The 15,973-nt window shown below is 42.7% G+C and overlaps 1 protein-coding gene across 1 annotated transcript in view; it reads right to left on the bottom strand.

Moving 5' to 3' along the window:
* Positions 1–1,389: 1,389 nt before the first annotated feature.
* The window catches only part of LOC126539300 (inactive phospholipase C-like protein 1), a 166,949-nt gene continuing 152,365 nt past the window's right edge, over positions 1,390–15,973 (bottom strand). Inside the window, exons 26-28 of the mRNA XM_055075333.1 lie at positions 10,176–10,268; positions 9,506–9,601; positions 1,390–9,009 (exon numbers count right to left, since the gene is read on the bottom strand). Coding sequence (XP_054931308.1) covers positions 8,659–9,009; positions 9,506–9,601; positions 10,176–10,268 — 540 coding nt within the window. The 3' untranslated portion in view covers positions 1,390–8,658. The remainder of the gene's footprint in view (positions 9,010–9,505; positions 9,602–10,175; positions 10,269–15,973) is intronic.

Genomic DNA, 15,973 nt, shown 5'->3' with positions numbered 1-15,973 from the left:
CCAGCACCATTAGCGATGGAAACGCAAATAATAAACCAATACAGTTACACTTCTTTTGTGCAAGCTAAAACAATATTTCGGTACTCTTGCATGCATCGCTAAGCTGCTATCGTATATGGCACGTTTTCCGAGCGTTGGATCCTATGTGGGGAAAGAGATCGAGATCAGTTGTAGCCTGCAACGGCAGCTTCCCCGCAGCAATCGCACGCCCGTGTCACGTGAAAATGCCAGCACGCGCTCGGTTCCCCGTTGCGGCCGGTAGCAGCAAATCTCGCGTGTAGTCGCAGGTATAGAGCTTCCTACAATAATTATTGTACGATACTCTATGGTCGCAAGTCGCCATTCCCAGCTATCGCCGCCAACCCTAGCGCAGCAAGCATTTTCACCCACATTATAGTGAACTAGAATATGGTCACAAAGTTTCGCACTACAACACTGTATTATAGCGTTATAATAAAAACACAAAACCCGGGGAGCACGGTCTAGCTACCACGGCGGTGCAAAACACGGAGACTAACGCAAATCTGCACAGACGACGCCTTTAGCAGGGTACGAGACTTACGGAGCACGCAGACACACGCGAGCACACCACCACAACAAAAACTACCACCGTTTCCCAACATACCACGTGACTTCCTCCACGCTTTTCTCCTAGGACGCGGAGGGGGTAGGGCCTTTCCGCAGTTTTCTCCCTTTGCTCATGTTCACCTATCTGTTTCACAGCGCGTATGGCGTAGGAAGTGTACCGTACGCTTTTAATAGGCGCAAACCCAAAGGCGCCGCCGTTTTCTGCTGAAGGCGGCGCGAAGCGAGCGTCATGTTTCGTTCTGGCGGCATCGTGTTTCGGTGTTGCCCTCCAGCTCGATTTTGTTTCGCCGTCCCATCGCCGTCTTAAAACGACGAAGCACGTGCCGGGCTGCTTGGGCTCCACTATAGCTCGAAGCGCGTCGGCGTCTTGAGTCGCGGCGATTCTCGCCGAGTTGGGCACTTCATAACGTACCGCAAAAAAGACAAAAGCCGCTGATCCAAGCCGAATTCGAAGTGCGGGAACGTAAGCATGCCGAATCCGCAAAAACTACTATGCGCGCCTCGGGTTCTTTTGCTGCAACGCTTCGCATAGCGAAGGTATCAACTACAGCCGCGAGTGCCGAATATTTAGTGACTTCTGATCGTACGTTTTCTTTCCAAAACGTATGAATGAGGTTCTCCTTACTAGCTCATCGCCACATGAAAAAGTCAATCGCTTTACTGAGAAAGCCAGTTATCTCGTGGGGCGAAATTTTCAAACCTCAACCTTGGCTGTCAACCACGTATAATTGTAGATGAACATCCAAGTAGCAAGCAGGCTTAGTAGAAAGGCATCTTCTTCGTGTAAGTGTGCAACATATATATTTTTTATCATAACATTTATTTGGCTGAATGCGCAGATAACATGCTAATTATGAACACCTGACTGCAATGCCAGGATGCATATTGGAATGAGAATGAACATCACATGCATTTCTGCTTAACGGAGAATTAATTGTCCACAAGTGCGAGCATGCAATGCTCACGGGCAATGAAAAAGAAGAAGAAAAAACTGGCACAATTCGTGCCCATCAAAAGTGGAAATTCTGTTATTTAGGTCATGGCGCAAGGTTAACGGTAACTGCTTTCCTTTAATAAAACACTGGCATACACTGACAGAACACACTTTCAGTTAAAGTGTTAAAGGTACTCTTGCAACATCATTATGTCACTTTGCATTGAACAGCTTGAAACATACCAAGAAAAATAAAAAGCTGAGGAACAACAGACTAGTTAAACTCTTTTGCAGGAACTGTAGGCAACTCTACTCAGTCACATTCATTGGACAAAAGCACACTTTGCACTGAAGGCAGAAGTAGAGAGGAATATAAACAAAATGGAATGAACAGCTTGAGCGCAATTACTGCATTAAACATGCAAGTCTCAGTGCTGCCACTTTGGTATTTCTCCACTAGATGTACTCCCACATATCCTCCATATTACACTACATTTGAGATTCCCTAAGAACCATCAGACAGTCTGAGTGGAGTGGAGAAACAGTTGTGTGAATGACAGGCATCTTGTGTCCGAGGTCCAGTTCTGGCTTCAATTTTGGCTCTGAGAACCGGTCTGCTTTCCTCAATCTGTAAAACCTGGTTTTGAACAGACAAGCGAAATTCCAAATTTCATGCTGGTAAACATATGTGGTATGCACGAGAACATGCAATTAGCAGAGCACACACAAGACAAGAATGCCTCCAAATCAGCCCCTTTTGTGACATATTTCTGCTTAGTGCACGGTATGGATCACTTCTGTCAAAGAAAACAGCAATAGTTTGGATGCTAATTTTACTCTGAATGTGTACCAAATCTCAGTCAAATACACTTCATACTGCGCTGGCTTCTGCATTGTGCAAGCTAGAGTTAGTCAGCCAGACTGCATAGTCCTGCATAGCAGGAAAAAGCAAAGGCACCAGTCAGCATACAATCAACCATCTGATTGGCAGGTTGGCAGGCTGCCACAGTAGGCATGATTGGGTAGCTGGCGTATTGAAAAATATGCCGTCAGCAATCATAAAGGGCAGATGGCTTCCGACTGTCAGTTACATGCTTTAGTTTCCACAATGTTGTGTGGTGTTTCTGTGACACAGAAAATTAGGTGTTTCATCTAAGAGCAGTATGAAGTGTACTTGTGGCAACAATGCCACTTGAAGACAAAAAAAGAAAAATGCCAAGGGACAGAGTGTCACCATATTATACAAGTAGTGCCCTCAACTACTAATGTCTCAAATGTACACAGTTTGCCAAGATGCAGGAAAAATACATGATTTTTAACCTTAAGCAGGACAGTCCTCCCAACCTGGCTTTTTAACCTTTTTTTTTTTTCACACTGATCATGAACTTGTATTAACAACATGATAAAGCAATCACTGTTTACAATAATCATTTACTATTCTCAAGTCCATGATGTCCACAGGCCTGCTCAGTGCCTCTGGTTGTTCATGTAAAAACAACTAAGAAATTCTTGCCAGCCAATCATATCTAATGGATACTGTAAAAATGCAGATGGCAGCACTGGACCCAATGTGGTTGAAAGATACGCAAGAGATGGCGCCTTGAATCACAAGCCAAAAGCTGTCACTCAAGGCCTTGAGAACATGAACACATGTGACACATAACATAGAAAAAGCTTTCTTGATGCTGTGGCAATCCACTCCCACACTTTTACATGTTAATCATGCTGGAGATTCAGTGAGCAACACAACAATGCAAGAAGTCAAATTTCACAGCTTGAAGTCAGTAAATGTTATGCTCAATGTCGGACGGTTCAACAGCAGTATAAAGCTCTAAAGGGAAGCTGAAGAGCCTTATGGAAAAGATTTGCCAAGCTCTGACGAAGTTTTTCGGCAACCTGTGCACACAGTGTATGTCCACATGGTTACAAGAGCGAAAAGTGCTAAAGGTTCAGAAAAATGTCAAAATAAATCATGCATTCGAAACTGCAGTAATGACATCAATGTTAATATCTATTCCCAAAGGCAAGCGTATCAAGTGACAACATTGCTGGGAGTGCAAACTCCACCACAATCATTCTCGAACCTCACACAGGACTTGCATGAGGTAGTATGTATGCTGACATCCCTCCCCCGCCTTTTTTTTAAGCCCTGCTGTTACATTATAAATTTGACCAGAGAAACTCAAGCTAATTTCACATCGACATTATCACAACTAGTAAATAATGTTGTGGTGGCATTGTATAAAACCACTTCAGCTTCCCTTTACCTGGTTATAACTTATTACAGCACTGAGAGCATTGCTCATTTTCGAAGTATATGCATGATGAAAATGGCCAAGTAAATGCATAATTACGCATGGCCAGGATTTGTGGCACAGTGAAGCATTAGCATGAACAGCAATTATTTTTTAACTATGCTGCAGAGACAAGCTTCATGGAAAAAAAAAAATCTTTCTGATCTTGAGTAGCAAGGACCAGATTTTGTTAAGATTTTTACCCAATCCCATTCTTTCTGCATTTCATCACTGACTCATGCGTCATTTTGTCACCTGCCCATCATATGCTGATTGGCAAATCACAATTACTTCAATTAGCATAGTTGTCATTGGCCTGTGCATGTGCCATTTTTGGGATAATCAGTAGTCAGTGCGAGAGACAAAAGGAAGAGAATTGAACGGAAGGAAAAGGACTGTTATAAGATACAGCTCCAGGACACTGGCATTCAGTGTACTGCTGAACTAACAGATGTAGAGTGTCTCACAAAAGGAAACAACACAAGCTTCTAATGACTTAACAGCACTCTTGCATTTCAGCAATGCTTTTGAAAGACACCACATAAATTCTTATTTAGTGCTAAATGCCAGTGTTACCAGAAATGTTTGTATTTTAACAACAAGAGAGAAAAAAGCTGAGCCATTAAAAGACCTGTCCATATCATAGTCACATAAATGTTCTGTTATGTGCAAACATGGTGACATAGATTAGCATTCAGTGGGCCTCATTGTTTGCTGGTGTGATTTTACATATTCCAATAAGAGTTAAAATTTAAGTTTGGGCTCCCCCCCCCCCCCCCCCCACCCCCATTGCTGAAATTTTATTTCAACAAAGAAGCAATGCAAACACTGGTAAGTACAGGATTGCCTCATAGGTAACCACCCTACACTTTTTTCAATACCTAGCATTCAACTGCACAGCTGTCGCGAGATTAAAAAAAAATATATTTTCTCGCTGACACACAGCAACCATATAGACAGCAAGCATGCAAGCAAACAATGAGTCCTGCCTGATATAGAACAAAATTCTTTAAAAACTTACTTTACATAGCAAGCATTAAATTATTTAATCCAATGATTTTACTTTGTAACCAAGTACACTCACTAAACTAATTGCTGTTGAGTGGTAATTTTTTACATGCTCCCTTGCAGACCTCTAACCACCAAAGCACTGCCCTTTCTCACAAGTTAGTGTAATTGGAATGTATAAGTCAGCACTTCCTAACTTTAAGTAAAACACTTGGTAGCTAGAAGAAAGCTTTGCTGAGTGATACTGAACAGCAGATGGCATTGTATTTCAGAGGCCTGAGTGCTTCTGCCTCCATTTCCAATTATCACAGCAAAAAACTCAAGCATTACAGACTCGTGATACCGCTCCATTATCCAGATTACACCAACAAGATTACTCTTGAGTTTACTTACGTTTCTAGAGTAAGAAGCTGTCAACAGCTATATACGACTTTGCTCTAGGACAGCGTCTTTTCAACAAATCCAACAAGTGCCACTACCAATGCCAAGTGGTGCCCACGTGAGGGTACTGCTGGCACAGAATGCCAGGCACTGCAAGTTGCAGAGAAAAAACATTTTCTGACAGCAAGCTTAACATCTCTGCAACAGTTAACTTATGAGTCAAGTGTGCAAGGCTGTGAATACTTCCTCTCGTGTCAGTAATATAAACTCTACATACAATAACAATGCAACAAAAAGCACAATTGTGTTCCATTAATAGTATTTATAATTATCTGCATAGTTCTAGCAGCAAACACAAGTCAAAAGCCTTGGCTCGGACAGAACAATTGCACAACTACACAAGGCTCCTTATGCTAACATGCACTGAGTTAACATTATCAAACTTGCCCATTATGAGCAAGCGGGAAATTTCTTGTGACAAACTGTGCACTAGCTGGCAAAAAGCAAGCTCTTCGGAACGGTGACATCTGCATGTAAACGCAGTGTCGGGATTGGGATTGTGGAGCACCTTGATCAGGCTGACAAAAAGGTGTAAAAAGGCTTAACTCTTCAGCTATGGTGCATGCATGCAATTAACTACTTCAAACAAAGACAGCGAAAAAATAAAGCACGGCCACTCGAGGGCAGTCCAACTACTAGGAAAATGGTACTTGTATGTGTTTTCTTTGACCTTGCCAATTTCGAACAACCTGGAGCCACTGGAACAGAGCTCCATCATGTTGTCAAGCAAGAATAAAAGCCTTGCCTGCATTCTTCTTTTCATAACACCTGCATTTCCACTTGGAAAAGACCTATCCAAACAACATACTGCCAAAAACATGAGAGACTGTTAACACATGTTCTTCAAGCTTCCAGCACTCTTCCGAGTAAATAAAGTAGCATGCAGCAGACATGGAGAAATGATGAAACAGGATAAATATGTACTGCACTAATTCAAAACAAGTTTATGTCAAAGGTTGAGGCCATTCTTATACCATGAAAAACAGTGCACATCTTGGGCAGCAAGAACGTATCAAGCTTAAAGGACAGGTGTCTCAGCTCTGCATCGATTTGCTCCTCAACGAGAATTAGCAAAAGTTTCACCTGTGGGCTAGATAACCGAAATGCTGGGAATGTTTTGTTAGTCTATCAAAACATTGAGAATTTTGGTTCGTTTTATTGTTGCTTTTAAAGGCTGGCACGCACAGTGAGCTGCCTTGCCTGGTATGTAGTCATCACAAATTCCAAAGCAAATCGGTTGCAAGTCAACCAGTATGTGTCTCATTAATTCATTTGTCCATATCCTTTAGGCAGTATTTTCTCTGCTCCAATGGCACACAATCAAGTGCAGATAGCAGCATTATTCTTTCAGGACAACTGAAGTACCACCTAACAATATCCTAGTCTTGCCACAGTACCTTTGTGACCTTGCAGCATAAAGCACACACATTATGCTGCAGGCTTTTATTGACCACAGTTCAACAATGCAGATTATGCGCAACATTCCATGTGTTACTCTATCACAAAGCAGCTGCAGCAAACGCTACGAGAGATTTGTGTTCCTTGTTGCCTCTCTGCAATACGAGCAAAAGAGCTTTCTCCAGTTTTGAGATTTTTTTTTCTCTGCAAGTCAAAAGTATAGCTTGAGCTCAGTCTACTGTATTGACAACAGCCAAACAACAACATAGTGTACCCCACAACAAAACTAGCTAGTGGCGATTCAGAAAACCACTGTCACTCTGATGGATTCTATTAACACTCGGGAAAAAGAAAGAAGATCCTCCTCTTTCTCCACAATAAGTTAAAGCAAGAAGGTGAACACTGGTCGGTTACCCAATATGTACAGACTCTCCGCAGGTAGCCCAGCATCCAAGTTAGCTGTGCAAGGCCCTCTCTTTCTTGACAGCGGCAGGCTTTTCTGCCATAGCCAAGCACTCTTAAAGTTTAGTTATGGTCTCAGGAATGACATATCTTATTTATGTTTCGACTATGTACACATTGATGACTCAAGGCAAGCCTGCCGAGATGCCATGGCAAGCATAGCAATCTGTGAACCGCATTTACAGAAAGTAGCGGCACATTGACTATGACTGTCCTGCAGAGGTCATGACAATGCTATGCCCACGAATGTGGAGTAGCCTTGTTTGTGTCACTGTGTTCGACACTCAAATTGGTGCTATTAACGTATCCTCTCTGAAGAACATGAGCTAGCCCCATGTCGAAGGTCCATGCAACTCAACATGGATGTAAAAGGCACCTCAACACCATTGGCCCAGGTGATGCATACAGAGATGCACACATCGTTGTGCACTATGTAGCAGCAGCTGCATCTGTGCACCAGGCACACAAGCTTAACATTACAGCTCTGTAGTTCGGTGCAGCAGAAGGAAGGCCAAGTGCTAGGAATGGTTTCTTGGTTATGCACACAATAAAGTAGTCTTTGTGTCAGGATGTTTCTATGACAGATGAATAAGCTCATACATGATGGTCAGCTGACGTTTGTAATAGGTGGTGACAAAGCAGTAGTTTACAATAGGATGAGTTGCACCAACTTAGGGTCAGGTTGCTTCAAAACGCAGAATGTAGCATCGCCTGAATTAGCCTTAAATTCCACTTTCCCCATCTCTTCATTCCCTTGTCTACAAATTCAGATTCAACCAGGCTGCACAGAACTGCAGAGACACCCATGTAATGATCTTCAGCTATTCTTTAACCAAAAACTGACCTCCTCTAGTGCTACACTGGCCGTGATGACCTTGGAAATGAGACTAGCACATGGACTTTAAAGAAAAGTCTACGTTTGTGCATAAAGTAGTTCATCTACTGGCTACTCCCTACACATCAGTGTGCACACAGCTGTTGTAAATTACGACTGAGTTCAACACAGTCATTTCGGTTTGACTAGCACTATGCTGCATTCTTAAAACGCAGCTGTGACAGCTGGAAACGTGTTCTTCACAATGGCCACAGCTCCAGAATGTATGTTTTTAGTGGATGTGAACACTTGCTGAGAGCACAAGCCAAGTCATGATTGAATGTGCGCACTTATAGTGGCACCTTTCCTCTTAAACTGCTCTTAAGATGCAACAAGCTCTACATCAACTGAGAGACATGGTTCTACACCCTTACAAGCTGGCAGCTTCACAAACTTTGCATGGTAAGTAGGGAGAAGGTAGCCTTGCCGAGAGATCAAGTGCCACATCTTGGATTCACCTGTTTACCAAGCTCACACAATGCAACATGACTGAACATGCTGATGAGCCTTGTAAGCAGCACAGCTGGATTTTTCTAAATGTGTGCGACTACCATTCTGTCATCTGACAAACATTTCAGACATCAAGCGTGTGGATGACTTAGAGACCTCGCTGCACTTCACAGCATAGTTCGAGGAGGGGCACAGAGCTGCTACGACGACTAGAGCGATGTGCCAAGCTCTGGAGGGTTCGGCGCCTGTTTCACCCGAGGCGACGGTGAAGGAGTGAGAAGTGGCTCGCCTCCGCTGGAATTGTCAATGGCTCCAATGGCCTCCAGAGAGCTCAGAGGCGGAGGGTGGTTCGATGTCTTTTTGAGGATGCCTCGTATTCGGGTGTCGCTACCTCCTGGAGAGGTCGGCGTTGGTGGAGGCGGGTGTGGGCAGCCCAGAGTATTGGCCCCTGGTGGAGAGAGCGTGCTTCCTGTAGAAGATGATGCAGACTGTGTGCGCGATGACGACCCCTCTCGTTCTCGCTGATAAAGCCGTCTTGCAGTCTGCCCAAGTCGAAGAACCTGAACGTGGTACATGCAAGAGAAGGGAGAAACAAATTAAACAGAAATTGTAGTAGTTGATGCAGCAATGCACAGTCGTGGAAAAGTGCAAGTGCAAAATACAAACCAAGATAGCCCAATTAGCAGGGTGTACTTGGTGAGGGCAAGATGTTAGTTTATTTCATTTGATATATCACTGAGCAATCCGCTGCTGTTGGGATAAGAGAAACAATTTCTCAATGCATCTCCTAGATACTATGGTATTTTGGCAGTTCTATGAAAAATATCTAAATATCCCCCATATTTCCATTTGCATAAGATAATAGAAACTGGAACAGACGGAAAAAAAGAAAAAAAAGAAAAGGAGATAGAATTCCGTCAGCTCTAGCTTGTGCTATTCATCATAGATGTCTGTTAACTGGGCCAGTTTTCGAGAAACGGCCGCAATTGCATTAGTACTGTTATATTAAAGCACTTACTTACACAAATAATGCAAATAACAAGAAATTAAACCAACCTGTTTCATGCAGGCATGGCTTTCTTTATCCACTTTACGAAGCATGTCCATCCTTGACTCTACGATGCTGGCATTCCATAGGAAATGCTCAGTAGCCTTTTCAGGAAGAGTGGTGGGGAGAAAATCATACAGATACACATAAATATTTGCTTGAAAGTAAAATACAAAGCATTCTGGCAGAACCCATCCCACAATGACTGTCGACGTTAATTCGATTAGCACTCAAGCAATATAGCGATGACACAACGTACTAGCACAGCCAAAACATGTCACATATGAGCCATGTACTGCTTCCAGGCTCCTCTCTTGCGCTTCCCTTTGGATACGCTACGCCATGTAGCAGTGTGTCTGTTAAGTCTGCATGAAGTCTCTCCTTTTGCATGGCCTCCCTGATTCATTGCGCCGGTGTGTGTTAACGCTAAGAATTAATCCCTCACTGCCCACGGTCATTTATGGTGCTTCGCTACAGTGTTGGGCTGCTGTGCTTGATTCTGCCCAGCATAGAGAAATGTTGATTTCTTTTTTCATTGAGGTGCTGTGTAAGGAGAATGGATGGATGGACGGTTGGATGGATAGATAGACCCAATGTGGCTAAAGTAAGCTAAGAATGCTCTCACATTGAAACAAAAGCAGAAGGGGTGAACTTGAATGCTGACAACCACCAACTCACCTTCTCGGCCTTCTTGCCTTTGAGACCAACAGCTGCGCACATGCCATTCAGGTCCTCGGAGAAACTTTTCATGGTCTGGTACAGCTCATTCAACTGTGGAGCGAGATCAGGTTTAGGCATGCCTATTATTGCAATATTTAGCTAAATGAAAATCGCATCACAAACAACTGGGCACAGCATGCCTCAAGTACTATGTACAAATATGCTGTGCCATAATCAAAGGGTCTCAAACTGGGTTTGGGCAAACCCAAGGGTTCCATGAACGCAATCTTTGTGTTCAAGCCACAGGAACACCCAATAGTGAGCTTCACCTAACTTCCTGGCAGCACTGCCCAACACCCTTGATGCTAGCAAACTAACTAACTGCAAAGTTGCTGAGCATATCACGCCCTATCATTCAAGAACATTTCACTTAAATAAAGAATATGAGACTTGGGTTGGGCTCTTTACTTGGAGGCACTGACCTCACCGATTTGAAAAAGCCATAGTATTTTATAGCTATCAACTCTAATGTACTTCTAAGGCAGAGCTTCATAAACAATGTCTTAAACTGCAATTACTACAAATTTATGGTAAATTATGTTTATTTGCTTCATTTGACGCAGTGAATACTGGCATGTTCCAAGGACATGTACAAACTATGGACACTAGTTGATAGAATATTTTTTTTGCCACCGCCACTCAACAAATACAATTTATCAGAAAATTCCCTCCGTCTTATATCAAAGGAGGACATTTTTGTTGTCTAATGACATCAATCTCTGGGCGCTTCCTTTGGCTTCATTCCAACCTGCTCATTATGTTCCTGTCCTGCTCAAGTTAGTTTGTTATATGCATTTGCACATATTTATTTATTTATTCGGTATACCTACATCGCCTGTACGGCATTATCGTAGGGGGGTTAAAATACAGGTGGTCACAATGGAAAGTGGACATGGAGGAGCCCGAACGGCGAGACTAGAAATGAAATAGATTTCATACTCTGCGCTAACCCTGGCATCATACAAGATGTGGACGTGCTCGGTAAGGTGCGCTGCAGTGACCACAAAATGGTAAGAACTCGAATTAGCCTAGACCTGAGGAGGGAACGGAGGAAACTGGTACATAAGAAGCCGATCAATGAGTTAGCGCTAAGAGGGAAAATAGAGGAATTCCAGATCAAGCTACAGAACAGGTATTCGGCTTTAAGCCACGAAGAGGATCTTAGTGTTGAAGCAATGAACGACAATCTTGTGGGCATCATTAAGGAGTGTGCAATAGAAGTCGGTGGTAACTCAGTTAGACAGGATACCAGTAAGCTATCGCAGGAGACGAAAGATCTGATCAAGAAACGCCAATGTATGAAAGCCTCTAACCCTACAGCTAGAATAGAACTGGCAGAACTTTCGAAGTTAATCAACAAGCGTAAGACAGCTGACATAAGGAAGTATAACATGGATAGAATTGAACAAGCTCTCAGGAACGGAGGAAGCCTAAAAGCAGTGAAGAAGAAACTAGGAATTGGCAAGAATCAGATGTATGCGCTAAGAGACAAAGCCGGCAATATCATTACTAATATGGATGAGATAGTTCAAGTGGCTGAGGAGTTCTATAGAGATTTATACAGTACGAGTGGCACCCACGATGATAATGGAAGAGAGAATAATCTAGAGGAATTCGATATCCCAGAAGTAACGCCGGAAGAAGTAAAGAACGCCTTGGGAGCTATGCAAAGGGGGAAGGCAGCTGGGGAGGATCAGGTAACAGCAGATTTGCTGAAGGATGGTGGGCAGATTGTTCTAGAAAAACTGGCCAGCCTCTATACGCAATGCCTCAAAACCTCGAGCGTACCCGAATCTTGGAAGAACGCTAACATAATCCTAATCCATAAGAAAGGCGACGCCAAAGACTTGAAAAATTATAGACCGATCAGCTTACTGTCCGTTGCCTACAAAGTATTTACTAAGGTAATTGCAAATAGAATCCGGAACACCTTAGACTTCCGTCAACCAAAGGACCAGGCAGGATTCCGTAAAGGCTACTCAACAATAGATCATATTCACACTATCAATCAGGTGATAGAGAAATGTGCGGAATATAACCAACCATTATATATAGCTTTCATTGATTACGAGAAAGCGTTTGATTCAGTCGAAACCTCAGCAGTCATGGAGGCATTGCGGAATCAGGGTGTAGACAAGCTGTATGTAAAAATACTGAAAGATATCTATAGCGGCTCCACAGCCACTGTACTCCTCCATAAAGAAAGCAACAAAATCCCAATAAAGAAAGGCGTCAGGCAGGGAGATACGATCTCTCCAATGCTATTCACAGCGTGTTTACAGGAGGTATTCAGAGACCTGGATTGGGAAGAATTGGGGATAAGAGTAAATGGAGAATACCTTAGTAACTTGCGCTTCGCTGATGATATTGCCTTGCTTAGTAACTCAGGGGACCAACTGCAATGCATGCTCACTGATCTGGAGAGGCAGAGCAGAAGGGTGGGACTAAAAATGAATCTGCAGAAAACTAAAGTAATGTTTAACAGTCTCGGAAGGGAACAGCAGTTTACGATAGGTAGCGAGGCACTGGAAGTGGTAAGAGAATACATCTACTTAGGACAGGTAGTGACTGCTGATCCAGATCATGAGAGTGAAATAATCAGAAGAATAAGAATGGGCTGGGGTGCGTTTGGCAGGCATTCGCAGATCATGAACAGCAGGTTGCCATTATCCCTCAAGAGAAAAGTGTATAACAGCTGTGTCTTACCAGTACTCACGTACGGGGCAGAAACCTGGAGGCTTACGAAAAGGGTTCTACTTAAATTGAGGACGACGCAACGAGCTATGGAAAGAAAAATGATAGGTGTAACGTTAAGGGATAAGAAAAGAGCAGATTGGGTGAGGGAACAAACGCGCGTTAATGACATCTTAGGTGAAATCAAGAAAAAGAAATGGGCATGGGCAGGACATGTAATGAGGAGGGAAGATAACCGATGGTCATTAAGGGTTACGGACTGGATTCCGAGGGAAGGGAAGCGTAGCAGGGGGCGACAGAAAGTTAGGTGGGCAGATGAGATTAGGAAGTTTGGAGGGTCAACATGGCCACAATTAGTATATGACCGGGGTAGTTGGAGAAGTATGGGAGAGGCCTTTGCCCTGCAGTGGGCGTAATCAGGCTGATGATGATGATGATGATGATGATGACAATGGAAACATATTCACCAACATCAAAAGAATACATCAGTAAATAGAACATAGTTTAAGCACTGAAATTCGCAAAAGCGGAATAGAAACTAACAAAGTACAAAACAAAGTGAGTGACAAAGTAACTAACTAACAAAACAGAAAAAAAAGTTGCGTATGTGCAGAGATGAATAACAGAACAATCAAAGAATATGACTCTCAATAGCATTTTCAAAACTAGAAGCTGCCATCACTTCATTAGGGAGCTCATTCCAATCGCTAATCGTGTTAGGAAAAAATGAATACTTTAACACATTGGTACGGCACTGATAAGTTCTAATTTTGTTAGCGTGGTCTCTCCTAGATGAAACGTAATGCGGCTCCTTGATGAACAGTGTTTTGTCGATACCAGTTTTACTTTTATATATATTGTAAAGGAATTTCAATCTTAGGATTTTCCTGCGTGAAGAAAGAGTTTTCCAACCCAACCCTTCCCTTATTCTGGACCCTCTGGTAGTAAAATTATAATTTCCTGTTACGAAGCGTGCTGCTTGCTTTTGGACGCGTTCTATTTTTTCTGTGAGGTTTTTAGTGTATGGATCCCAGATAACGCATGCATATTCTAGAATAGGCCTGATGTTTGTTAAATACAAGGTTGCCTTCAGTGATGAAGGAGAATGCTTAAAATTTCGTCGGAAAAAGTGAAGAAGACGGTAAGCTTTCGCGCTAATTGAGTTAACATGATTAGTCCAGTCAAGCGTTTCAGAAAATGTAACTCCGAGGTACTGAACATCCTTAGTGGTACTGAGTGCAATATTATTTAGGCAATAGGAACTGGGGAATTTTTTCTTTTTCTTTGTAAACTGCACATGGTAGCATTTACCAGTATTCAGAGTCATCTGCCACCGCTTGCACCAAATAGAAACTTTTTCAAGGTCGTCCTGTAAGACAGACATATCGGCATAACATTTCACTGCACGATACATGACGCAGTCGTCGGCATACAGTCTAACTGTTGAATTAAGGCCTACTTCTAAATCATTAATATAAACTAGGAACAAAAGAGGCCCAAGCACAGAGCCTTGAGGCACTCCCGATAGCACGTGCATTGGAGCCGAGTTTACCCCATTAAGAACAACTTGCTGTTTGCGCAGGTGTAAATAATCCTTTATCCAGCCAAAAATATGTTCAGGAAGGCCTAGGAATGATAATTTTAAGCAAAGTAGATTGTGCGGGACGACATCAAATGCTTTCCGCAGATCAAGAAAGAGTGCATCTATCTGTTCACCGTGGTCCAGGCCGAGTGCAATGTCATGAGTGAATTCGGCTAGTTGTGTTACGCACGAAAAACCAGAGCGGAACCCATGCTGAGCCGAAGTGAAAAAGTTATTTGTTTGAAAATGTTTCATCAGATTAGAGTACAGGACATGTTCGAGAGTCTTACAGCAAACGGAAGTTAAAGATATCGGCCTGTAATTGCCTACGTGTGTACGATCACCTTCTTTAAATATCGGAGTCACGTTGGCTGTCTTCCAATCTTCCGGCAGTTTTTGATTATCTAGTGACTTGTTGAATAATATTGCTAAGAAAGGCGCTATCTGTCTCGAACATTGTTTCAAAACATGATTAGAAATTCCATCGGGTCCATGAGCTGAATGCAGGTTTAGGTTAAACAACAAAGCCTCCACTCCTTCCTTGCTCACGGCAACGCTTTCCATTTCCGGTAATGGTGTCGGTGTGTAAGAAATAGCAATGCTACATGGCTTTGTAAAAACTGAATGAAAATACTTGTTGAATACTTCTGCTTTTCCTTTGTCCTCTTTAATTAGGTTACCATCATTTGTGATGGCCGGGATGCCAGTGTCATCCTTCTTGTTGCTCTTAATATACCGCCAGACCTCCTTGGGATTTGTTTTTAGTTTATCTGCTAAGGCTTGTAGATATGCATCCTTCGCAACCTTCAATTCGCTTTTAAGTTTTGTGCTGATATCCCTTAGCTTTTTGTACATGCTTGGGTTTTTAGTTTTCCAATATATTTTGTAAGTTCGGGATTTTTTCTGAATTGATGAACGTAAATCCTTATTAATCCAGGGTTTATCCTTGCGGCGCTTAGTCGAAACCACCTTAGACGGAACGAAATCTGAGGTCAATGCAAGCAGTTTATCCCTGAATATGGCCCACAGACTGTCGATGCTACTAAATGAACTGTAATGCGCAAATATAGGCAGGAAATCATTTAACTCATTAGAAATAGCCTCATAATTACCCCTTTCATAAAAGAATACCTTTTTCGGCCGCATTTTGGTAAATTCTATTTTTCTGCAACGAATAGTACCTGCAACTACTTCATGGTCACTAATCCCTGGTACTGGTACAATGAAGTCTATGATATCTTTATGGTTACTAAAGACCAAGTCTAACACATTTCCGTCTGTACATCCAAAACGAGTAGGAAAATCAACGAACTGGAAGAGCCCATAGGTCATTATTAGCTCGCACAGTGCAGACTGAAGCAATGACCTATTATTCTGTACAGGACATAGGTCACGCCATTCAACATCTGGCATGTTAAAATCACCACCAAGAATTATCGTTTCAGATGACAGGACTGAGAGTGACCTTGAAAGGCTGATA

This window comes from Dermacentor andersoni, chromosome 11 (genome assembly GCF_023375885.2).
Source record: "Dermacentor andersoni chromosome 11, qqDerAnde1_hic_scaffold, whole genome shotgun sequence".
NCBI lineage: Eukaryota > Metazoa > Arthropoda > Arachnida > Ixodida > Ixodidae > Dermacentor > Dermacentor andersoni.
Note: the sequence above shows the minus strand (reverse complement) of the source record. Positions and strands in the feature narration are given on the sequence as shown.